Source organism: Hesperophylax consimilis, chromosome 20 (assembly GCF_061612785.1).
Source record: "Hesperophylax consimilis isolate HC1 chromosome 20, BYU_Hcon_1.0, whole genome shotgun sequence".
Taxonomy (NCBI): Eukaryota; Metazoa; Arthropoda; class Insecta; order Trichoptera; family Limnephilidae; genus Hesperophylax; species Hesperophylax consimilis.
Window position 1 is genome coordinate 5779193 of NC_142855.1, and position 27262 is coordinate 5806454.

Sequence of the window (27262 nt, forward strand, 5' to 3'; positions counted from 1 at the left end):
AGATTTTTGTAATACATGTTGTCTGGAAACTCATAGTACAAATGGGAAACTGATGAACCTATCAAAAAAGTATTTTTTTTATTATGTGAGTTTCCATTTTCGAGTCAGAAGTTGGAATTTATAATTTTTTTTTAATTGGTAGTATTTTAAAATGTGTCGAAGCGTCGGCCCGGTTAAAAAAGGTTTTAATATAAAAAATGTAACAAAAGAATTGAATTGCTCTGATAGAACAAAACCAGAGTATTTTTTCGGTTTTCCATGTGACGTAGATGCGCCAGTTTGCGCTTGTACTACAAGTTTCCAGACACCCTGTATACACTGGGTGGGAGATTAGGGCAACTGTCCCCCTTAACTAATTCTATTGATACCATTATATGCAGAATGAAAAAAAAAATTACAAATTGCTTAAAACACGGTCCTAAACAACAACACCGCTTTCAGGCCACACAATACCCTCTATCCAAGAGACAAAGGTAGATATCCGCGTATTGGTCACTATGCAGGGTGAAGTGTTATACCAGGATGCCAACCCCACCAGCAGGTGAGTACAGGCCACCCTGGGGCTGTTGGATATTGTCAGCGGGCTGCCATAGTACCAGTCCTGAGAACAAATAAAGTGATAAAGTGAACACACTTCAAATGGCAGATTATTAATTCATTTTAATTAATTAATCGCTTCTTTAAAACCGGTAGGTGGTCAGTGTTTACATTCATGGTCAATGGAAATGGTTTGGTTAACCTAACCTAACCTAACCTAACCCTAGTATTTCTGTGAATAAAAGTCCTCGCTCCCAAAAAATGTATGTTTTCGTTTTTCTCTCACTGAAAACTTATATACCTACCTAGGTATATAAGTTTTCAGAAGTAACATTAATTAATTATACTAGTAGGTACTTATATACCTACCTACTTAATCATATAATATGAAAAAGTTACCCAAATGATAATCCACGGGAGGAATTAATTAAGGAAGTCGTTTCTCCTTAATAGTAGATACATTCCGAGAGAAGAGAGCAATCAGAAGAAGAATAAGGACGGGTTGTTTCAAGGAATAATAACAATTCATCCAATTTCAAAGTGGATTTTCATGTTCTGTGTAGGTTCTATTCAAGTTCTATTATTATATAATTACTGGCCAAGGGATTCACAAAGCTGAAATACTAACAGAACTTGAATAGAACCTTCACAGAACTTGAAAATCAACTTTGAAATTTGATGAATTGTTCAAATTCTGTGAAACAACCCGTCCTAAGAGATTGAATGTTACATTACATAATATAGACATTATTAAGAAATTAAAACTAATTTTTATATGCAAAATTATTATGTGTTATGTTAATTAAATTGAAAAAAATGGTAGACCTGTAGACAAGCTGCCATGGGGCAGGCAGCGGGACTACTCTTTTGTTATTTATAAAATTCTTGTTACATCAATGTTTTATTATCAATATTGAATAATAAAAAAACACCCTTGTTATAATGAGCTTGGTGTACAATGCATCCCAGTGTTACATACCGGACATTCTCCAGTTGTGTTGACTGGGCGGCTGCAAATCTCCAGGTCATGTTTTACACCGGCAGGGTGGTAAGAGCTGTCAGCGGGGAATGTTCTAGAGCACTCCTCCTGAGATACTCTCTGCATTGTCGTCTGAAATTTTGAAAAACGTACCAACTAATTGTTTAATCCAATGAGAACAATCCGTATAGTATTACAATGTGAAGTGACGTTTTGAAAAAATGTGTTTTTTAATGTAAATACTAAACAAGTCTCTCAACTACTCCCAACCGTCTAGAACCAGTGGGACTATGACATCCCCAATTGAGGAAGTGGGGAGGCGAAGGAGATGAAGAAGAGTAAGGTGAAGAAGTACCTGACCAATTAGATTTAGTCACCAAACACGACTAAAGCCATTTCAAGATAAATTTGATCCGGATGAAGATCTTTCACCAGGGCGATACTGAGAGTATCTTCCACTCTGGAACGTGCCACAAATATATATGTACATTACTTTTAATAAATTAATCATTTATCGTGAAATTACACGCGAGGATTTGAAGCAGCTACTTCTAAGTGTGTGCTTTAATCAACATTTCATTTCTCCTCTTCAGAGTGGTAGAAATACCATAAACATGTGGAGATCGGGAAGAATTCAATAATGTAAGCTTTGTGGAAAAGTTTTATAAAGGGACCCTAAGATGGGTTTGACATGTAGAGCGAATGTACGGAGAAAGGAGTGGATGGTAGAAGGAGTCTGGGACTCCCAAGGTAGACATGGCAAGTACTTGGGTCATCTCAAGATTCAGATTAACAGAACCTATGTATGAATGTGCATGAAGCGAGGAGTGTGTGTTAAAACAGAGTTGTGTGGCGGTCCATCCTCTCTGCCTACCCCTGCGGGGTTAGATATCTATTTAAACAAATGTACATTTAGTACCAGCCACAGCTGTCCATAATATAGTAATCACATCATCGGTCATTGTTCATTCTTGGTCATTGGCAGAGAAATGTGTTCTAACCTTCTGGGGAGGTATGGTGAGTGAGTCATCCCACCCAGTGAGGATGAAGCCACTGTCAGGAAGAGTTGTGCCGGTGTGGAGACAGACTGGGATTATACTGCTTGTGAAGGTTACCCTGAAATTTATATAATTTATTTCTGTAAAACTTTGAAGTGGTAGTGCAATGCAATAATATTCCTTAACCCTTTAGGTGCGGTATGCCAATATTCCGGCATGACGCATGACGCATGACGCATGACACTCTTGAGACCCTGTCACCTGTTATTTGACATTGGAAATAATGGTAATCAAGTAACAATAAATTATAAAATTTCATAAAAATAATAAATATCGTGACATTACTTTTCAACAGATTATTGACTGTAACATTGTAATAATAATTACAAATAGGTTCTAATGTCGGTTGTGACTCTGTCCGTAACTCTGGTTCAATGAACTCCAGAACTTTGATTTATTTTTGGGGTGTTATGCCATATTGCGTTACCTCCTTCTTTAGCCCACTTCGGACAGCATTACAGTAATTACAAATAAACATGTAAATTCACATTCGATTACACATCTGCCCTGATGATGGACACTATAATGCTGTCCGAAATGTTGGCTAAAGAAGGAGTTAGCGCAACATGGCATAATACCCCAAAAAGAAATCACTGTAAATTAAAGACGTGAAAATTTTAAATCATATCCAGAACTTTGGTTTTGAATTTAAGTGTCATTATTTTCAAAATTAGAACTGATTTGTCGAGAATTCAGACTATCTGCGATGTTTCAAGGGTCTGCGCTAGGTATATATCACAGTTTCCACCCTTGTATGCGCGCGAGTTCCCTACAGAGCATCAGACCATGTGAAGCAACAGTGGGCCTGTTCCGCTAGCAGGGCATGTAGCAAGAATGGAAGATAGGACAGGACATAGGAGTGTTTGTTGGTCGACCTACACTGAGGTGGCACTATACAGGTGGAACTATTCCTGCTAATAAGTTATAAGGAACCGGCGTTGCTTGAACTAACCCTTGTATGCGCGCGAGTTCCCTACAGAGCATCAGACCATGTGAAGCAACAGTGGGCCTGTTCCGCTAGCAGGGCATGTAGCAAGAATGGAAGATAGGACAGGACATTGGAGTGTTTGTTGGTCGACCTACACTGAGGTGGCACTATACAGGTGGAACTATTCCTGCTAATAAGTTATAAGGAACCGGCGTTGCTTGAACTAACCCTTGTATGCGCGCGAGTTCCCTACAGAGCATCAGACCATGTGAAGCAACAGTGGGCCTGTTCCGCTAGCAGGGCATGTAGCAAGAATGGAAGATAGGACAGGACATAGGAGTGTTTGTTGGTCGACCTACACTGAGGTGGCACTATACAGGTGGAACTATTCCTGCTAATAAGTTATAAGGAACCGGCGTTGCTTGAACTAACCCTTGTATGCGCGCGAGTTCCCTACAGAGCATCAGACCATGTGAAGCAACAGTGGGCCTGTTCCGCTAGCAGGGCATGTAGCAAGAATGGAAGATAGGACAGGACTTAGGAGTGTTTGTTGGTCGACCTACACTGAGGTGGAACTATTCCTGCTAATAAGTTATAAGGAACCGGCGTTGCTTGAACTAACCCTTGTATGCAAGCGAGTTCCCTACAGAGCATCAGACCATGTGAAGCAACAGTGGGCCTGTTCCGCTAGCAGGGCATGTAGCAAGAATGGAAGATAGGACAGGACTTAGGAGTGTTTGTTGGTCGACCTACACTGAGGTGGAACTATTCCTGCTAATAAGTTATAAGGAACCGGCGTTGCTTGAACTAACCCTTGTATGCGCGCGAGTTCCCTACAGAGCATCAGACCATGTGAAGCAACAGTGGGCCTGTTCCGCTAGCAGGGCATGTAGCAAGAATGGAAGATAGGACAGGACTTAGGAGTGTTTGTTGGTCGACCTACACTGAGGTGGAACTATTCCTGCTAATAAGTTATAAGGAACCGGCGTTGCTTGAACTAACCCTTGTATGCGCGCGAGTTCCCTACAGAGCATCAGACCATGTGAAGCAACAGTGGGCCTGTTCCGCTAGCAGGGCATGTAGCAAGAATGGAAGATAGGACAGGACATAGGAGTGTTTGTTGGTCGACCTACACTGAGGTGGCACTATACAGGTGGAACTATTCCTGCTAATAAGTTATAAGGAACCGGCGTTGCTTGAACTAACCCTTGTATGCGCGCGAGTTCCCTACAGAGCATCAGACCATGTGAAGCAACAGTGGGCCTGTTCCGCTAGCAGGGCATGTAGCAAGAATGGAAGATAGGACAGGACATAGGAGTGTTTGTTGGTCGACCTACACTGAGGTGGCACTATACAGGTGGAACTATTCCTGCTAATAAGTTATAAGGAACCGGCGTTGCTTGAACTAACCCTTGTATGCGCGCGAGTTCCCTACAGAGCATCAGACCATGTGAAGCAACAGTGGGCCTGTTCCGCTAGCAGGGCATGTAGCAAGAATGGAAGATAGGACAGGACTTAGGAGTGTTTGTTGGTCGACCTACACTGAGGTGGAACTATTCCTGCTAATAAGTTATAAGGAACCGGCGTTGCTTGAACTAACCCTTGTATGCAAGCGAGTTCCCTACAGAGCATCAGACCATGTGAAGCAACAGTGGGCCTGTTCCGCTAGCAGGGCATGTAGCAAGAATGGAAGATAGAACAGGACATAGGAGTGTTTGTTGGTCGACCTACACTGAGGTGGCACTATACAGGTGGAACTATTCCTGCTAATAAGTTATAAGGAACTAACCTAGGAGATGGGGAAGAGGAAGGTGGGAAAGTACCTGGCTGTTTAGATCTGGTCAGCAAACACGGCTAAAGCCACCTCAAGCAACGTTTCAATTCTGAATGGTAGTCTTACACCAGGGCGATACTGAGAGTATATTCCACTCTATAAAGTACTGCAAATGTACTACATAATAAATTGTTAAAATAAGATTTTATATTTGAACCTCCGACCTCCGGATTGCTTGTCGAGAGCCTTAGCACTCGACCACGGTGGCCGTCAGATTGGTAATGTTGATAAAATAATATGTACACACTTAAATGTGTATAAAACGGAATGAAGAAGTGCGGCAGGTCTGAAGGTTCGGGAGATAGCTCAGTTGCTAGAGTAAACGCCGTAATAGCAAATGTTCTTTTTTAAATTCCGGTCGCACCCATGAACTTATTTGTTTTGTGATTTTTACTAATGTTTAGTATAATTATGAAAAGCTTACTGTCTGTCAAGCTGCAGAAGGGCGATGTCGTTATACGCGCGTGAGTAAGTCCTGTTGTATAGTGGGTGGGAGTGTGTTTTTATCACATTGTAAATAGCGTCAGGGTTGTACTGAGGTGTAAAGTTCCCCCCCAATCCGACGAACTTCTCTGAGCTGAAACAAAAGAAGTGCAGGTTATATTAACATTGCCATGTGCATCTTCAGTAGGTCTAATTGTCTAATACAATCACTACGTCATCTGAGATTCACCACCATAATATATTTGTTATGGTTTTATATTTCAAAGGAAAACCGCTGATTCAATTCAATTCAATTTTTTATTCTTTTAAATACATTACAAAATCGTTAATTTCAAAGCGTCTTGAAATAAATTGCATTCATATAAGTCGGTACATACATACTCGTATTACAAAGCAGAATTTAGTGTAGCTATACACTATGGTGTATCATTTGTAAACATGGAGTGAAAAATAAAATAACTGCGTACCATACTAGCGACAACAAAGATGCTGTTTAAAAGCAACTTCTTAAAAACTAAATATATATATGTCGATATCGGAATTGATTCTGTTCAACTACTGACTCATCTCGCTAACTTTACTCTTCGAACAGATAGAGAGAGTTCTTAAGGCTCCGTAGTAAGCGTTCAAAAAGATGAAGAAGATTGTTTGAAGGGAGATATGAAACGACAATAATTTTGCGAAAATTGTTAAAATATTTAATGAAACACGATTCGTTTAGTAAGAATTCTTTCTAAAAATGCCTAAGTTGTATTTAAAGAAACACTGTGATTTTTGTTAATACCTACGACATGTTAAATAACAGAACAAAATTGGTCTGTTATCATTTTCGGAGCACACTTTGAGATTTTTTTCGATCGATGGAATTTCCTATAGTTACCGTTTCGACTCAAATGTATAAATATTATCTTCAAAAACAATTTATAGGTATTTTAGGAACTCTTAATTGTTCAAGAGAAATGTGTTATAAATTGGTGGAAATACGGAATGCGTGGCTTAAAACCAGTCGGGTCATGTGGTGCTATATCTGTCACCAAATGACAAATCCTCATGAAACTAACTTCTCATCTCCTTTTCTACTATGGTCAGACATATAATATAAACAGAATAATAAGAAGGAGTCACGGGCGGCCGCGGGGAGGAAACCGGCGGAACTTTCATACATATATAAATCTACAGTTTTATTCCGAAATCGGTGAAATTTTGCACACTTTACCTTCGAAACAAGAGGAAGGCTACAGTCTACATAAGATTTAGAAAAGCTCTATGGAAAGCCTATGGTACATCAGCGAGGATATTTTTATAAAATGGTTGGTCTGTGGTTGTGTTATGATAGTTATTCAGCCAAGAATATTTAGTTTATTTCTGTTCGAAAGTGGTTTTATGTTTTTATCATCAAAACAAGTGAATTTGTAAAAGAGCTATTTTTCATAAATAACTAGCAGTACCCCGCCACGCGTTGCTGTGGTTCAGTCTGTCTGTGTAGATAGAGAAACAATGGCGCATGTTGCTTTTACGTCCAACAGATGGCGTTGTTTTAAGAAGAAAACATGTTTTACCTGTCACAGGTGACATCAATATGCTATATAGCGTATTCGAATGCAACGTTGTGTCAAAATAACGAAGCAATCAGAAGAACTTTGAACAAACTAACATTTTCGTTTTTATTTATATAAATAGATTTGCAGGGAAGGGACTTTAAAGTCTTGAATTAGTCTGATAGTGGGGGGGGGGGTAATTAAAAATATATTTTATTAATATTTTGTGGAATGTTTTGAATGTACCTCCCCCGAGAATGATTTAGTGAGAAATAAATGGTTCTACTCTAAAATTAAATATTTATCTTAGCCCGTTGTCCCACGGGTCGGTAAGGAATCGAAATAAACCGAGTGCTATAAAACCCTGTGTCGTTTTGTTCCTGATCCGTGGGACGACGGGCTTATTCTTTTAAAAACTATACAATCATTTTGTTATCCTTTGTACTGTTTGTAATTTCCACTTCATATAATACCAATGTATTTAACATTAGGTTTAACGGTAAGCACAGAGCAGTCAGGCTTACATCATTTGAATGTATATTACAGTTATATGAGTGTTTACCAGTGGCGGTCCGTGCCTTTTCAGTTAACTAGCTAGAGTGGTTGACAAATGGCTAAGGATTAACAAAAACGATATTTTCAAAATTGATCCAAAATCAGAAATATTAAAAAAAAAAGACATTATTAAACTAGGCCTCGGGAAAATAATTTCACTGTTGTCGGTTATTTTGAGGAAAGAAAGTAATTCTTGAAGAGGGTCTTGAAGAAACCCATATCTTAGGAGGGAACAAACACAGCCAAGCTGTAGAATTTAATAAAAAGACAATCTTTGAAACAACCTGTTCTCATGAGACAAATGTGATAACTGTGTAAAAATATTTGGCGGGTCCCACGGCTATGCGCCGGTGCCAAAGGATCTATGATGCTCGTTAACCCATATCTTCCTAGTGATCGATTATTTGATCGGTTGATACTTTATTTTTTTATGTGAAATTGTGAACACATTCGTTGTTAATTTTTTTATATTGGTACACCTGAAACTATTAGTTGTCAAGCAGTATTTTTTACGTTTCACAATTCCCGCGTTTATTATTCCAATTTAAACTGTTTGTAAGGCAATTTTTCTTAAAAAATATGTCTTGTCGTAAAACGTAAGTAGTTTTGGTATATTATAATATAATTCTATTTATGTTTGTGGTTTTATACTTAGAATAATGTTTTTCACAATATTGTAACATATTGAAATTATTATAAAATTGATTGTGGGTAGAAAAATTGGTATTTTATAAAGTGATCGATTTTTCGATCAGTAGGATGATATACCAGTGTGTTGTTATGCATTCATATGAAGGTTTTATTTAGATATTTTTGTTGTTTTTGTTACAGTTTGTCAGTAAATGAAATTATTTCACATCTGGTAGATGACACGAATATTTTATCGGCTGATATTTATATTACTCCACCAGATAATTATGATAAAAGTGACGAAGATGGTGGTGACGAGGAATCTACCCATATAAATAATTTGTCGAGGCAACAACTATTAGCAGAAGATGAACTTAGGGCCACTGTTGCTACAGAAACTTGTATCGACGTGGAAGACAGTTTCTTGGACGATCACACTCTCCAACCTACGCCTAGTACATCATCAGCAAAACCACCTCCGCAGAAAAAAAAACGTGTTCCAGTATCTAGACGTTGGAGGGCTATAGATATTCCGGACAAGCCTGAACAAGTGACCACAATACCCAGTTTCCTTGAAGATGTTGAAACACCAATACAATTTTTCGAGTTGTTTTTTGATGAAGAGGTATTTGAGCTGTTGCGTTCAGAAACTGAAAAAAATGCCATTCAGAAAGGGAAAGACAATTTTAGAGTTAATGTGACGGTTGCGTCTACGCAGTGTGGTGTAGAACCTGTAGGAAAGGTCAAGCGTTTTTGTGACAAACAAAAAAAGGATGTTGATCAACCCAGGTGTTTTATAAATTATAATAAATATATGGGCGGCGTAGATCGCCTAGATCAAAATGTGGGGTGCTACCGAATTTCCACTAGGCTGAAGAGATGGTATTGGCAACTACTTATGTTCCCTCTCAATGCGTGTGTGAACAATGCCTTTCAATTATATAAAATATCCCCAGCATCGAAAAAGGGCAACAGTTGTCATGATCTATTATCATTTACCAGGTATATAGTTACAACATATTTTCTAATGAAAGAAGCCTCTAACACCTCCGTTGGGAAACTCTTGGTGCCTAGGTCATTACTGGCTTTTATAAAACGGGTTCCAGACTCTATAAGGCTAGATGAAAAGGCCCATCACACTGTCAACCAAATTAAATCTACACGATGTGGATTATGTCATAAATTTTTTTTATGAAATGTTCAACGTGCAATGTCGCTTTACATCAGAAATGTTCTGTCGTTTTCCATTCAAAATACATTTCATAGATATACACAATGTCTTAATTAATTCCAAACAGTTTTAAAATATATAATTTTTATAAAAAATAATAAAGTATGGTATATACATAGTTTTTTATTCCACAATAAGTAACATTCTTATGAATACTACCCACGTAGGTATATTCCTACTGATCGATTAATCGATCGGTTCCAAAACTCAGCAAATAAATGAAATAATTATTTTTTTTAAATTGATTTTTTATGACATACATTATAAGGTGCTAAGACCAAATTTTCATCAAAATCGTACAAGTCTAGATATGCTTGGGATAATATGGGTTAACCGGAGCATCTTCCATTGAAATACCGGTACTTACTTAATACAAGAGAAACACTCCAAAAGCAATCTGTATCTCTTAAAGTTACTGAAGGTCTAGCACGGTCAGTCGATAAAGCCATATGTCATATATGGTCAACAATTGATAAGAAATGATCCGACGGCCGATAAACATATTTTAGGCCTCCATAGCATCAGATAAGCTTCGTTTAACTGTCAATATACATATCTTCTTTAATAATGTCGTTCGTTATGCTAAATTACTGGCTTATTAACGAAGCAAAAAACTACAACAACTGTCAAAGTGAGTACACGTATTCCTTAACCTTTTCATAATAATATTATTAAATAGTGTTTATACTAATAATAGTGGCTTAAAACAGTTACCAGTATAGGTTAAAGAAAGTGCTATTTAAAATTACGTAAACATACTACCTATTACGGTGAGAATTATCAATTTTATTATTAAAATTATATTCTTGAATATTGCTCGAAGCAAAAGGCGAAATTAATCATAAATGTGCCAATAATACAGTGTGAACTCTGCGGCAGGTACCTATATTAAACATTACCTGTGCAGTACCTATTCCAATATAAATCAAGGGTAAATATGATTTAAGATTTTCACGGCCAAAAGTATTTTTGTTATTTGTTTTTGGGGTATTATGCCGTGTTGCACTAACTCCTTCTTTAGCCAACGTTTCGGACAGCATTGCAGTGTCCATCATCAGGGCAGATGTCTTATTTGAGGTTGTGTTAAAATGTGAGCTTAAGTATGAGGTTGTGATACCGTGTTGCCAGCTCCAACCCTCTGAGCTCACATTAACGTATCATTTTTTTATATTTTTTTATATTTTTTTTATTTAAAGTGGTTTTCTTCGTTTAGCTCTGGTGTATCCGTCAATTACCGGATACCAAGAACTATTGAGCTTAGCTCCATCGTCTCTATTAATGTTTACGGGATTTTTATGAATTTCAATGGCCTCCGTAATCAGCCGTGCTCTATAAGTTTTCGGTCTCCCCAGGATTTCAGGAACAAATCCAAAGTAATGCCCGGTGTCAATCAAATGCTCGGCAATTGCCGATTTGTCAGGGTGGCCGAGTTTACAAGCTCTGAAGTGTTCCGTCTATGTAGGCCAGACAGAGCGGACTATCTCCAAAAGAATTTCGGAACACTTCAGAGCTTGTAAACTCGGCCACCCTGACAAATCGGCAATTGCCGAGCAAAAACGTTGGCTAAAGTTGGCAAAAACGTTGGCTAAAGAAGGAGTTAGCGCAACACGGCATAATACCTCAAAAACAAATAACAAAAATAAATCAAGGGTGTTGCACTGTGCGGTTCAAAAATATTAACGAAAAGTTTCAGATATCTAAATTAATATGGAATCTATTAATTTCGTCACAATTGCAAAGGAAGCAGTTGACAAATTAACAAATGTCATGATGCACCCTAATAATAAATTTAACAAAGAGCAGATTGCAAAAATAATACCGGAGTCCAACAACATCATGGTTTCAATTTCTCATATGGCGGCTATAATGGCGAAGTTGGAAGGTGAACTCGCCGTTTACAAAAACTTGTCTCAAAATCAACAGACTCAAATAATTCCAGACCTTTGTGAAACCATAATGGAATTGGAAGAAAGGAAGGAATAATCGAAAAATGCAATCTTTCTAACCGTACCGGAAAGTGAGTTGTCTCAAGAAGAAAATTTGACAAATGACTCAAAAATAATAATATCCACTATCAAAAAAATTGATGACATACCAACACAAAATCTAAAAATATACAGACTCCGTGCTAAAAAACCTGGAGTCCTCAGACCAATTAAAGTGGTATTTGAAGATTCTTTCCAAGTAAAATACATTCTTCGGAATAAATTTAAAATTACCGATGGAATTAAGATAAAACCGGACTTGACAATAACTCAACGAAATCACATGAAGAATCTGATAATAGAATTAGAACAACGGAAAAATAGCGGTGAAACAAATCTCACGATAAAATATGTTCATCCTATTCCGAAAATCGTTCAACAGCATACACCAAAAAACTACACAATAAATTAAATCACTGTTACCTATATTATCAAAACGTCAGAGGAATTCGAACTAAACTGGACACTCTCAGACTAGAAATAACTACTTCAATATTTGATGTGTTGATTTTCACAGAAACTTGGTTACATCCGGATATTCACACTGCAGAACTAGGAATGTCAAGATACAACGTTTTCCGCCGGGATAGAAATCAATCTACAAACGATGACATTAAAAACAATAAAAGAAGAGGTGGTGGAGTTCTGATTGCAGTAGCGAAAAATATTGTCTCCAGACAGTTAAATACAAAAAACGTTGAAATAGAGCAATTATTTGTTATGATTAATACAGGTAAAAACAGAATTTTATTGGGTAATGTGTACATTCTGCCTAAATCGGATTTAAGTATTTATACTAAGCATTTTGAAGAAATTGAAATTTTACAATTAAAATATCCAAAAGTAAAAATAATTATAACTGGCGATTTTAATCTTCCGAACATCATTTGGAATCAAAACTTTATGGAATTGACAGGTATAGAAAACGCTGGATTGTCAACTATATACAAAGAAGTTATAAGCATGTCAAATTTTATAAATCTAACACAATTAAATAAAATTGAAAATTGTAATAACAAAATACTGGACTTGGTATTTTCAAGTGATACTTCAGTAACTGTAGCAAAATCAAGTGAAATAATATTACCTGTAGATAATTATCATCCTCCATTAAATATTAGCGTATCACTAAATAAAATACCAAATCGACAGTGCAAAAAATCACTTCACAATTTTAATAAAGCTGATTTTAATCATATTAATGAATGCTTAACTTTCTACTCATTTACGGCTCCAAAGACTAAGATGGGCCGGACATGTGCACCGAATGCCAAGCACACGTGTACCAAAGAAGGTTCTAACAGGACACCCGGGAGGCAAACGTAAGGCGGGCAGACCTAGGCTGAGATGGGAGGACGATGTCAGGAAAGATGCCAGAGGACTACTCCATGTTGCAGATTGGAAGACGATGGCCGAGGACAGAGGGCGGTGGAGGCTCATGTTAAAGGAGGCCAAGGCTCGAAATGGGCTGTAGGGCCATTGAAGAAGAAGAATGAATGCTTAAATGCTACTGATTGGACTTTTTTAAAACAAGAAAATATTCACGAAAATATCAACGTATTCTATAAAATAATTCACAATATCATAGAAAAAAGTGTGCCTTACATTAAATGTAAAAATAATGTTTTCCCTCAGTGGTTCAGTAAAGATTTAATTGACTTGAAGAAGAAAATACATAAAAAGTACAAAAATTCTAAATCAATTAAAGATTATATTCAATTCAATTCAATTCGGCGCCAATGTCACGATCTTTCTAAAAATTGTTACAAAGAATACTTAAATAATGTGGAAAATTCAATTGCAAATAACGACATCAACACTTTATGGAAGTACTCAAAGTCATTAAAAAGAAATGAAATAGATATACCTGCTAGCATGTATTATAACGGCATAAATGGAAATAATGCGGAAACTATTGTTAATTTATTTGCTTCATTTTTTAAAGATGTATATGACAACACAATTGATAATAGTGAAATTCCTTTTTTTTCATCTAACATCAATTTACAAATTTCTAACATTCGCATAGATATAAATGAAATTAAAACCCATATTAACAAATTAGATATAAAAAAAGTTCAGGTCCTGACAAAATACCACCAATTCTATTGAAACACTACATGCCTTGTCGTATCCCCTCTATTTAATTTTTAATATGTCATTGTCATCGGGATATTTTCCAATTGCATGGAAAAATAGTTACATCACACCCATATTTAAAAAAGGTGACAAATGCGATATACGCAACTATAGACCTGTGTGTATACAGTCAACTATTCCAAAACTAATTGAAAAAATTATTTTGGATAAAATTATTTTTAAATTAAATGGGATTATAACAAGGTTTCAACATGGTTTCATGAAGAATAGATCAACTCTGACAAATCTACTAATATATGAAAACTTTATAGCGAATGCCTTTGCAGATAAATGTCAAGTAGATTCGATATATTATACTGACTTCAGCAAGGCGTTCGATAAAGTTTGTCATAAAATATTAATAAATAAATTATGGAGTATGGGTATAACCGGGAACTTTCTTAAATGGGTAGAGAGTTATTTAGCAAATAGGCAACTGTTTGTAAAGTTAAATGACGTAATATCGGATGCCTTTTCTGCCACTAGTGGTGTGCCACAGGGCTCCCATTTAGGACCAATACTGTTTATTTTATTTATTAATGACATAGTAGACGTTTTTTCCGATCTTGATATCCTGTTATTTGCTGATGATTTAAAATTATATAAAAAAATTAAAAATATTTCTGATTGCATAATTTTACAAAAAAATTTAAACAACTTGTTTAATTGGTGTATATGCAATAAACTGGCACTTAACATTAGTAAATGTCAAATAATAAGATTTTATAAAATAAAGAAACCGACAATTTATGAATACAATCTTGACAAAATTATATTAAACTCAGTAGAAACAATAAATGATCTAGGTATTATTTTTAACTCAAAACTTACATTTATTAGCCATATAACTAATATTATTAATAGAGCAATGAAGATTTTGGGATTTATTATTAGAATAACCAAACAATTTTGTAACATTGATACTATTCGCATTTTATACATAACGTTAGTGAGAAGCATTTTGGAATATAACTCTACGATTTGGGCTCCACATTACAATATCCATATTCAAGCGATTGAAAAAGTCCAGCATAGATTCCTTAGGTATATTAATTTTAAATTAGGTATTCCAAGAGAATCCGTGGACTATAATTTGTTATTAAACTGGACTAATCTCGTAAATTTATCAGATCGCAGAAAAATCTGTGATCTATTAATATTATATAAAATTATTCACTCGGTCCTGGATACCCCTGATTTAATAGAACTAATACGATTTCATTGCCCTGGTCGCGCTAACAATAGACTGACTCTACCGTTCTACTATAATAACACACACACATTATCACATTATTACTCACCAATCAGTCGATTACACATTTTGGGAAATGAACATGCCAACATCGGCGACATTTATTTTTTTTAAATTAGCGCAATATAAACATGCACTCAAAAATTATTTTTCCATAATGTAACTTTATATACACAATATGGACATGTTGAAATGAAATGATGATATTTCTCATTGTTCTTTTTTTGTTATTTTTGGTAATGATACACAAAATAATTGTATGTTATTTTTAAGTTTAAAACTATTACTATGTAATTATATTATTTTTCTTACTTTTGTACTCTGTTATATGTTTATTTATAAAAGGCAGTATAGCCGTTCATGTATTTAAAAAAATAAAATAAAATAAAATAAAAAAAATAAAATAAAATAAAATAAAAAAAATAAAAACAGAGTTGAACTAACGAAGCTCTTAGAATTGGAAAAGAAGTCGCATACGCGGTGAATTGAGGCGGGTATAGGTACCGCCGCCCCGAGAACTATTTATTACATAACCAACACCTCTGTCATAGGTCACCCCAAGTGGTTCGCAACGTTTGGTGACTTAGCAGGGGTGCCCGGTTCATCAGGTTTATCGGTGTCTTGGCGGCAGATGTGTCTGCCCACCAACTGCATGGCAGGCCGGATCGGGAGAGACTGGTTGACGGAGACCTTTTGACCTCTCCAACAGGACTCTCTCGGAACATTGCCTCGCACGGCAGTGGGAGGGATGGATTCATAACTAACCCCCAGATTCCTATTCACCCCTTGTACCTTCCTCCTTCCCAGAACTTCCCATCCTTCCTTTCCTAAAAAGACGCCCCACACAGCATCCCCAAAGAGGGGAACTATTTTTCTCCGGGCCTCCTGTGTGAAGCTAATAGTAAGCATAATTTCTTCTGAAGTCATAAGATTTATTAGTAGATATTTAATACGTGTTTACTTATAAAACAAATATATGGTTTTTGTACCGTTTTTTAAATTTCAAATAAGGGCTTATACAAAAAGGTCTCAATGACATTTCTGTTTTCAAATATTCTTCAGGCAGGTAGGTGCCATAATATTGAAAAAATGCAAATAAAGAAGTAAACACGACAATTTTACATAGAAAGTAATCTTTACTGAACAATTAAAACGGCCACCATTCTGAACCCAAACTAAACATACAGACAGATGAAATGCAAAACGGTCGAGGTAAAACAGGACTTCGCAACACTCAATTCATTCAATTATATGAGGTAAATTATTTAGTTCGCCGCGTATACCACGAGTTTCCAGACACAGTGTACACCAAGAGTTTGGGAAATATCGTTTAAAATGCGCTTAAATCTTTAAAGTGAGATTGTTCAAATATCAAATCATCTTTGCAGTCATTATTAAAAGGAGTTGAATTTTTAAATGAAGAAACAATAAACTCACCTAATCCATGTAATGAAGAATGCAGAGCCCAGCACCCACCTGTCACTCAGTAATATCACTGGAATCAACTGCCAGGAGATCTCTTCTCTCCGACCTGTTCCAATATGTCCCTGGGAACACAACACAACTTCATATTAATCTCTAAGCAAGTGTTGTTTTAAATTGCTCACAAAATGTTTGCTGATTTTCGTTTTTTCATTTGCTTTAATCATTTTTTACCGCCAACCATCTGGAACCAGTGACACTATGGCATCCCAATCAACCATCTGGAACCAGTGACACTATGGCATCCCAACCAACCATCTGGAACCAGTGACACTATGGCATCCCAACCAACCATCTGGAACCAGTGACACTATGGCATCCCAACCAACCATCTGGAACCAGTGACACTATGGCATCCCAACCAACCATCTGGAACCAGTGACACTATGGCATCCCAACCAACCATCTGGAACCAGTGACACTATGGCATCCCAACCAACCATCTGGAACCAGTGACACTATGGCATCCCAACCAACCATCTGGAACCAGTGACACTATGGCATCCCAACCAACCATCTGGAACCAGTGACACTATTGCATCCCAACCAACCATCTGGAACCAGTGACACTATGGCATCCCAACCAACCATCTGGAACCAGTGACACTATGGCATCCCAAATTGCGGTATGTTGTGAAGCTGAAGGTAGTGGGAAGGGGAACGAGATGCGGAAGAGCCTGCCTATCCAGATATAATCACGTATGAACGTGTTATAGCCCAGCTACACTACTCGCGAAGTTGATCGAAGTTGACCGAATACGATAGTGTGGGCACGAACTTCGCTCCGCTTCGGGCAACTTCGCTTCGCTTCGCCCGACTTTCGATTGTTGTCGGTAAATGCGCCCGAGTCAAAGGACTCGAAGCGTCCCGGCATAAATAAACCAATCACTGACTGGTTGGACTGAGTTACTCGCGAAGTTGCACGAGTGTGTGGTCACGCACTTCGAACTTCGGCTAACTTCGTCGAGGACTTCGTCGAAGCGTCGAAGCGAGTAGTGTAGCGGCCGCTTAAAAAATAAGTAAATTGTCACCAAACACGACTAAAGCCATTTCAAGCAGCGTTTCTGTTATGATTAAACTGTACTTGTATATTATATACTATTTTAAATGAATACATAATAACACAACTTGACCAGCACATACCGGGATTTGAACCCGCGACCTCCGGATTGCTTGTCGGGTGCCCTGGACTGGCTGGAGATGGTAGGGCTATATCACTTGAAGTAAAATATCGTAAAACATCTCAGTATTGCCCCGGTGAAAGGCCATCAGAATGGAAACTTTGTTTGAAATGGCTTTAGCCGTGTTTAGTGGCCACCTGTTCCCCGCTTCACTACCTTCAGCCTCATAATAACATCTCCCTGATGATGGAAACTGAAGGAGGAGATTTGACTTGATTTGGAGAGGAAACTTGGATAGAGAAGGAGGTAGTGCAATATGGCATAATGCCCCAAAAAGGAATCACCGTAATTTAAAGAAGTAATTGACATGTTAGTTTGGGTTAATAATATTAATAGAAAAACAATAAATTAAATTGAATATAAATCATTTTAAATACACAATTACACATGATTATTAATTATTATTTATTATTTGATCCCGTGACCACTGAATCCAGAGCCAAGGATTTTACCCGCCCGCCGATGTTTTTAGTTCCTTTCTATTAATGGTCTTTCATTTTTGTTTAAAAAGTTTAGTTTTTCTCCAACATACTTAATTAATAAATAATTACATTTAAAAAAAATTTCGTAAGAATTTTTTAAAATAATGTGTTCTTAACATGTCATAAAATAAGCGTGAAAATTCGTTTATTAAACATGATAAAACAAATATTGATTTGGAGAGAAACGTGCGTTACAAATTGATAACCACTTCTTTACCAACCAAGTTTGGAGATAACTAAAGGACAAAATAATAACACGTGGAAATTTAACATCCCCAAAATACATAAATGTATTGCAATGAATAAGCAAATAATATGGAAGTACGCGTCTATTGGAATGTTGCTTATTTCAAGAACGACGGTCTCTCGTGTCTAGGATGAATGCAGTTTGTATATACTTGACTGGCCACGCACTAGGCAGCCAACATGATCTGCAGTGTGTATTTAAGGGAACGTCCTAGGGCTCTATGGAAGCCAAATATCGTCGGCTGTGGAAGCCAGCCTCAAATGTGACTAGGGTACATGTGTGTGGATGCCTCAGTCCTCAGTCCTCACGCACTTGTCGTGGCAGCCAGTAGAACTGGTGATATTGGCTGCTACAAGCTACTACTGGCTGCTACTTTATAGTGCGGCTGCCTGCTCTAACAACTCTAAGGTCAAGGTTTTTGAAAGAAAGAGTACAATATAGTTTTGAGAGATGAATACTTGGAGCAGGTGGATGAGTTTGTTTATTTGGGAAGTATGTTTAGGAGAGATGGAAAGGACTGAACGCGATTGGCGCTAATATATTCTAAAAAAGCGAAACTAGCAGTCCAAAATGAAGTGTTGATACCAACCCTGATTTATGATAGTGAGGCATAAAACAGGCAGAAGAATGCTAAAATTGAACTGAATACTGTAGAAATGAGATTCCTGAGTTTACGTTTGCCAAAATTAAGAATGACCGTGTTAAACATGAGGAGATCGGGAAAGAATGCAAATAAGGCTTTGTCCAGAGTTGAAGTCCACAATGGAGGGCTGATACCAACCCTGATGCATAGCTGATAGCATTGAACCGGAGGAAGGATGAAAGTTGACTGAATGCTATACAAATGAGATCCCTGAGTCGTATGTGTCCGAAAACCATCCAAATATTGACATCGGGAAATAATGCAAGCGTTGTGGGAAAGTTTAAAAAGGGACGCTCAGATAGTTTGTACGTTTGGAGCGGACGGATGGAGAAAGGAGTGACAGGAGAATGTAAGACGACTAAGTGAAAATGGCAGAAGAAGTCTGTGACGCCTGAGGAAGACATAGCACGACCGAGTGAATCAAACATTCGAATTGGGTCAACTCAGGATTTAGATTAACAGAAACTTATGTACCTATGTATGACACAAAGTATAAATGTGAATGAAGCAAGGAATGTGTGTCAAGACAGAGTTGTGCCGAGGTATATCCTCTCTGCCTACTCATGTAGGAAACTGCGTAATGGTTAAATAGTATTTTAATAAATAAATGAATATTTTAGGTTTTAATCTACCTATTTATATAAATACAAACATGAAATTGTTGTTATAAACCGCAATTACATATATATATATAATATTTGACTTAATACAATGTTTGCAACTTACAAAGTGCGGGGCCTCGGTGGTAGTTGCCATGGGAGTCTGTGTGTGTTCCAAATGAGGTTCTGGTGAGAGTGGAGGGCACAGATCTCCCCGAGACCAGCCGAAACTTGTTTGTTGGCACGGGAATATAACGTTTTCACCTAGTTCTAAGCAGTCTGCAAGAGAAACAAAAATACAAACAAACGTTAGAAGTGCCTACAGTTATTCATGGGACTAAATACATGTTATTTACAAAACACACATGATTATGTGTCTGTAAGTTTACAATGAAAATGTCAATGGCAATGTGACGCCACGCCGAGCCAACAAGACTGTCTGCCCATCCATGTCAATACATGGAATACACATATAATATGGCAGATCTTGTCAGCCATTGAGTTCAAGCGCACACAGACTAAAATCTTTAGTATCTACCACTCTCAAGTCTACGGCATGTTATTTTACATCAATTAAAATGTTAAATAACTTGCTCATGTCGTGATAGATCCCTCGACCATGTAGGACGTCATTACATGGCCGTTTCTGATACGTGGTTACTCGCTGTACAATCAACTGATCTTTTTGAAACTTATTTAATACTCACAATCAGCCGCCTTTGATCCGGTAAGCTGCTGCGAGACTAGTCCCTTGGACAAAGGCGGACAGGGCTTCGTGCAGCAAATAATATCTTCCTCTGTATGATTGTCCGGGAAATTACATCTCTGAAATCCAACATACATAACATATAACTCGAAATAACAAATAATAGCAATGATTCAATGGGGTGAACTAGGCAACAATTATCATTGCCCTGCTGATGGACACTGCAAAGCTGTCTGAAACGTCGCGCAAAACAGTTTATTACCTCAAAAATCAATCACCATTTGACAACAATTATTCTTTGGTTATATTTAACATATGCCTACTCTGATGTAAAATCTACCAACAAAATGGTAGGAACCTTAAATCCGGCTTGCGGTCAGTTTCGTTGGCTTTATTAATCAACTTTTATCCTAACAAAACTTTTTACTTCATGGTGATTGAATTCTTCATTTTCTCTTTTAGCCATTTTTTCAGATAATCTTACGGTGTCCACCATCAGGGTAAGTGTGCAGATTGTGTATTAATAGAAGTTGGTGCCAGGGAACATGTTCCCTGTGCTCCTCCTGTGTTAACGGTGAGAGAGCTGCTAAATTTGAATGCATAGATTGCGGTGAAAAGTGTTTTTGTTTGTTTATAAGTGATACCGTGTTGCCCTCCTTCCGTGTCTTTTCTTTGGTTTCAAATTTAGATCTGAGTTATACTCCCCTGTTCTCGTTTGTCAAGCAATCCGAGATATTTTTAACTTTTCTCGGATTTGGGAATCGATGAATTCTGACCAATGACGTGACGGTTGTGGTTTCGAATGATTTTCTCGGACAGTGTGATGATTTTTGACATTATCGATTTGTCCGTGATAATGTATGGAAATATTTCGAGGGTCAAAAAGATCGAGTAAATCATCGATTGTGCCCATCGCTAGTGTATTATGGCCCCGTATATCAGTCAGTCCCTGTCCCCGCTATAAGAGGTATTTACTTCTGACAAGTCTATCTGTGCGGAAAATGAGTGTAGAGGTAATTTTTTTTTTTTAAATACTTAGAAAAAAAAGTGTTTTAATGAAAATCTATCGATTTCGAATAAAATGGATAATTTTCATTTAACAAACATTGTATTAAAGTTAACCTACGCTGGCGATGAAAATGAATTTTTGTAACTTGCTGACGGGAAGATTTTATGATGTAATTCAGTTATTTACCTCTGGTAGTATGGCTTTTCTGGCAGCAAGCATCGCCACCGGGCAGTTGGCGAATAGAGTGCATGCTCCCGGTATCCCCTTCACGAAGCAGGTCTTACCTACAAGCATTCAGCACACAGATACACCAGGGTACATAGGGAGAGACCATCGCCTACTACAAGCACACAGCACACAGATACACCAGGGTACATAGGGAGAGACCATCGCCTACTACAAGCACACAGCACACAGATACACCAGGGTACATAGGGAGAGACCATCGCCTACTACAAGCACACAGCACACAGATACACCAGGGTACATGGGGAGAGACCATCGCCTACTACAAGCACACAGCACACAGATACACCAGGGTACATAGGGAGAGACCATCGCCTACTACAAGCACACAGCACACAGATACACCAGGGTACATAGGGAGAGACCATCGCCTACTACAAGCACACAGCACACAGATACACCAGGGTACATAGGGAGAGACCATCGCCTACTACAAGCACACAGCACACAGATACACCAGGGTACATAGGGAGAGACCATCGCCTACTACAAGCACACAGCACACAGATACACCAGGGTACATGGGGAGAGACCATCGCCTACTACAAGCACACAGCACACAGATACACCAGGGTACATAGGGAGAGACCATCGCCTACTACAAGCACACAGCACACAGATACACCAGGGTACATATGGAGAGACCATCGCCTACTACAAGCACACAGCACACAGATATACCAGGGTACATATGGAGAGACCATCGCCTACTACAAGCACACAGCACACAGATACACCAGGGTACATAGGGAGAGACCATCGCCTACTACAAGCACACAGCACACAGATACACCAGGGTACATATGGAGAGACCATCGCCTTCTACAAGCACACAGCACACAGATACACCAGGGTACATAGGGAGAGACCATCGCCTACTACAAGCACACAGCACACAGATATACCAGGGTACATATGGAGAGACCATCGCCTACTACAAGCACACAGCACACAGATACACCAGGGTACATAGGGAGAGACTATCGCCTACTACAAGCACACAGCACACAGATATACCAGGGTATATATGGAGAGACCATCGCCTACTACAAGCACACAGCACACAGATATACCAGGGTACATATGGAGAGACCATCGCCTACTACAAGCACACAGCACACAGATACACCAGGGTACATAGGGAGAGACCATCGCCTACTACAAGCACACAGCACACAGATACACCAGGGTACATAGGGAGAGACCATCGCCTACTACAAGCACACAGCACACAGATACACCAGGGTACATAGGGAGAGACCATCGCCTACTACAAGCACACAGCACACAGATACACCAGGGTACATATGGAGAGACCATCGCCTACTACAAGCACACAGCACACAGATACACCAGGGTACATATGGAGAGACCATCGCCTACTACAAGCACACAGCACACAGATACACCAGGGTACATAGGGAGAGACCATCGCCTACTACAAGCACACAGCACACAGATACACCAGGGTACATATGGAGAGACCATCGCCTACTACAAGCACACAGCACACAGATACACCAGGGTACATAGGGAGAGACCATCGCCTACTACAAGCACACAGCACACAGATATACCAGGGTACATATGGAGAGACCATCGCCTACTACAAGCACACAGCACACAGATACACCAGGGTACATAGGGAGAGACCATCGCCTACTACAAGCACACAGCACACAGATACACCAGGGTACATAGGGAGAGACCATCGCCTACTACAAGCACACAGCACACAGATACACCAGGGTACATATGGAGAGACCATCGCCTACTACAAGCACACAGCACACAGATACACCAGGGTACATATGGAGAGACCATCGCCTACTACAAGCACACAGCACACAGATACACCAGGGTACATAGGGAGAGACCATCGCCTACTACAAGCACACAGCACACAGATACACCAGGGTACATAGGGAGAGACCATCGCCTACTACAAGCACACAGCACACAGATACACCGCGGCACATAGGGGGAGGACTATCGACTATCACAAGCGTACACCACCAAGATACACCAGGCTACATATGGAAGGACCATCGTCTACTGGATAAGTACTGTACCTTCTAATACTGACTCCCGAGGACAGCAGACAATCGGAACGGTTCCCTCATAGTCGCATATCTGAAAACAATATTAATGGTAATTTAAAACGCATTATCTAACCGTTTATTGTAGTATTTATATATTTCAGAGCTTCTAGATTATTCAGGCATAGACCTATCCCATTTCTGAGATTAGAATATCAAAGTGCAAGTAAAAAGATTGCCACCGAGAATCAAACCGGGGACCACGCTAAAACCCTTTGATCTAAAATTATATTTATTTTGTATTTCATCTCACGAAAATTATTTACTAAAAAAAATATTTATTATTTATTTATTTATTTTTTCATGTTCTCCATAATACGGTTATACACCAATATATCATGGAGAAGATTACAAATTAAAAGGTTTACACAGGCAGTTTTACTATTTTGTGACATGTGTTAAGAGATAGTTACTGAATTGTCTGTAGGTGACATTGAAAATGTCGATGGCTAATACAGAATCGTTAAGCAGTTGAGTCGCTCTGTTTATTGGCGCATTCTGATAGGCAGAAGTCCTCGCTTTCGGAGCATATAGGAGTGCATGGGATCTCCCTCGAGTATAATTGTTGGGGACATAAAAGTTAACCTCTTTCAACATAGGCGGATTGTGTATTGTACCAGAGATTAACTTAAAAAAGTGTCAATGGAAATGTATATACTTCACATAGCATAAAAAATTCAGAAAAGTTTGATATAAGGCAATATTATTTCAAAATGAAAGATATCTCATTGATATGTATGTATAGTACAGTGTATGTACAGATTGGTTCCGATGATCTATAACAGAATCAAGTAGTGGTTTCACCTGAGGAGGTATTCCTTCAAGGGAGGCATCAAGGACCACGCGGCACTGAGATATATGCCTGCATATGCCTGGCCGCCCGGTACTCTCCACGGTGCAAGAATCACCTGTAACATAGCACAATAACAGGTGACACATACAGACACGCTATCAGACATACATTCCCATTGGTAGTGATTCGAGCGATGTGCTGAAATAGACCAGACCATGACGCGTAATAACCTTAATACACCAAGAGAAAAGAAAGTCGTGGCATATCAAAAGCCAAATACAAGAAACGTATTATGAAAAGATACATAGTTATATCCTTCCTGCTTTATGCGCACAAGGAATATATTACTATACACGTTTCAATGGGTATTTTCCAAGCTAATGCGAAATATTATATTTCTCTATCTCTAGACTTGAAAATATTATAAAAGGTTTAAGGACTTCCTCAATATTAATCTTCTATTTCCTGAATTTGAAAATATTATAAAACAGATTTCAGGGGCTCTCAAACATTGAAATTTTTCGTGTTCATATAAATTATAAACTCTATAGAAATTTATTATTTGAGAAAATATAATTACAACACGTGAAAATATAGACTAACAAAAGAAAAGATACATTAAAACATGGGCCAACGGTTGCCGAACATTACTGAAAGAGATATTTTTTTCCAAAAAATTACCTTTTTGCAAAATATATGCTTTGATGTACAAAATAACAAAAATATTACAAAACACAGGCCATTGAAGTTACCCACCGCTTTCTCACCCCGGTATAGGTGACTTATGGTCACCCCTTCGGAGTTCTCGCAAGAATCTTATTTTTTTGAATAAACGGCTCTACAATTTAAAGTGAAGTTAGACCTTCAATGTCCCAAAAATGTTCAAAAACACAGGCCAGAGAAAAAGTGAAATGTTTACATACATAAAATAAAAAATAACATAAAATATGTATATTTATTTATTCTTGGCTAATTTATAGAGCGCCGCTTTTGTGAGAACTCACCTCAGGGGATAAAAAACATGGGTTAGAGGGTTTCAAATATTTCTAAGAAAGAAAATTTTAATATTTTGTCAAATAATTTAATAATTAGAAAAATAAATCATTCATAATTTTATAATATTATATGTAGATTGTATATGCCTTTATGAAAAATTTGAGAACTTTTAGTGGGTGGCTCATTTTAACTTTTAGTGGGTGACTCATATTTTCTTTTTATTATCATGTAATCAAAATTTAAATTATCGACGAGTGCCAAAATAATTTGATTTAAAAAAATATATACTATTTCCCAAAAATGATTTTGGTTCTATAATATTTTCTCTATAATAATAACTATTTCGGTTCTTTAATATGAATAATAATATAATATCTTTAATATGTATTTCAGATGCATAATATTTATTCTATAATAATAACTATTTCGGTTATATAATATTTTGTCTATAATAATACGTATTTCGGATGCATAATATTTATTCTATAATAATAACTATTTCGGTTCAATAATATTTTCATGTGATTATTAAAAAGTTAGTTTCAGATAATAAATAATTTTGGTTATCATATTTTAAAAAGTTTGAGAACCCCTGACCTGTGCAGTTCAATATTTATTTATTTCGGTATTTTATGTTTACTTGTAATTATGTAACAAAAAGATAGTAACTGTTTTATATAATATTTAATATTTTCTCTTTTGTAACAGTTTGAGTACATCTGGTCCGTGATCTCTAATGTATTGTTATTATTTTAAAATTTTACGTAATTATAAAAAAATTAAATCTGTAATTTTACCTTTTAGAAATGCTTGAGAACCCTGGCAAGTGTTCTGTACTCTCTTATTTTACCTTTTAGAAATGTTTGAGAACCCCTGGCAAGTATTTTGTGCACTCTTATTATTTTCGTATTTCATGTTATTATATTTTATAATACAAAATATGTAGAAAAAAAAATATTTTCTCGATTATTGGATAATTTTAGAAAAGTAAAAAAAAATGAGAAGCTCAGGATTCCAAATTTAAAAAAAAATATATCCAAAAAAATATGACAAAAATTTTCCCGAATAAAAAACGGCTTGTGTGTAATGTTTAAAAAAATAAATCTAAAAGATTGAAAATCTCTGATTAAAATTAAAATAACATGTTATGCTTGGAGGTTATTCAAAAATATAGTATTTTTTTAATTTTATGGTCTCTAAAGGTATTTTTAAAGTTGATATATAATTTGAAAAATGAAATCGACAAGTTGAAATAAGTTTTAATATTGTATCTGCAAACGCAGATGGGATGCACAAAACATGAAACGCATCCGCAAAAGAGTTAATAGATAGAATTATTACCTTTCTGTAGTCCCACGACACAATCCAACATTAATAACGTGAACACAATCTCTATAAAATAACGCATTATGATTTTTTCACGACAATAATTTTCAACAAAAAGCACCGCTTCAGTTCTGATTTGAAGACACAATGCGATGTTACAATCTCGGCTACCATTTTTATTAGTTTATAATCAGCGCTTTGACTTTTAGGGTCACGCAACAGATAATTCTCTGCAAACTCTCTAATTATTACTCGAGAAAAATAATTTACATCAGGGAACGAATGCTAACGAATGAAATAATTATTTTTACGCGTAACGTAACAAATAAGGCAAACTTGGCTT

The 27262-nt window shown here is 37.3% G+C and overlaps 2 protein-coding genes across 2 annotated transcripts; one reads left to right on the forward strand and one right to left on the reverse strand.

Moving 5' to 3' along the window:
* Positions 1-106: 106 nt before the first annotated feature.
* LOC149413972 (serine protease snk-like) lies at positions 107-27057 on the reverse strand. The gene is made up of 11 exons (XM_089644078.1): positions 26935-27057; positions 24609-24712; positions 23778-23838; positions 21646-21743; positions 20452-20569; positions 19872-20023; positions 16548-16657; positions 5761-5913; positions 2518-2632; positions 1517-1648; positions 107-601 (listed from the first exon to the last, which is right to left on the reverse strand). The coding sequence occupies exons 1-11, from the start codon at positions 26999-27001 to the stop codon at positions 419-421; spliced, it is 1293 nt and encodes a 430-aa protein (XP_089500204.1). The 5' UTR covers positions 27002-27057; the 3' UTR covers positions 107-418.
* LOC149413973 (uncharacterized) lies at positions 8270-12275 on the forward strand. The gene is made up of 2 exons (XM_089643865.1): positions 8270-9644; positions 12237-12275. The coding sequence occupies exons 1-2, from the start codon at positions 8664-8666 to the stop codon at positions 12273-12275; spliced, it is 1020 nt and encodes a 339-aa protein (XP_089499991.1). The 5' UTR covers positions 8270-8663.
* Positions 27058-27262: the final 205 nt, after the last annotated feature.

Bases quoted from the DNA above. Each gene is read 5' to 3' on its own strand.
- LOC149413972 (XM_089644078.1), bottom strand. From the start codon at position 27,001: ATGCGTTATTTTATAGAGATTGTGTTCACGTTATTAATGTTGGATTGT. The intron at 20,570-21,645 runs GTAAATAACTGA...GTTGGATTTCAG, and splicing joins GAAAAGCCATACTACCAGAG to AGATGTAATTTCCCGGACAA. The intron at 1,649-2,517 runs GTTAGAACACAT...TCAAAATTTCAG, and splicing joins TCACCATACCTCCCCAGAAG to ACGACAATGCAGAGAGTATC.
- LOC149413973 (XM_089643865.1), top strand. From the start codon at position 8,664: ATGAAGGTTTTATTTAGATATTTTTGTTGTTTTTGTTACAGTTTGTCA. The intron at 9,645-12,236 runs GTCAACCAAATT...TGATTTTCACAG, and splicing joins ATGAAAAGGCCCATCACACT to AAACTTGGTTACATCCGGAT.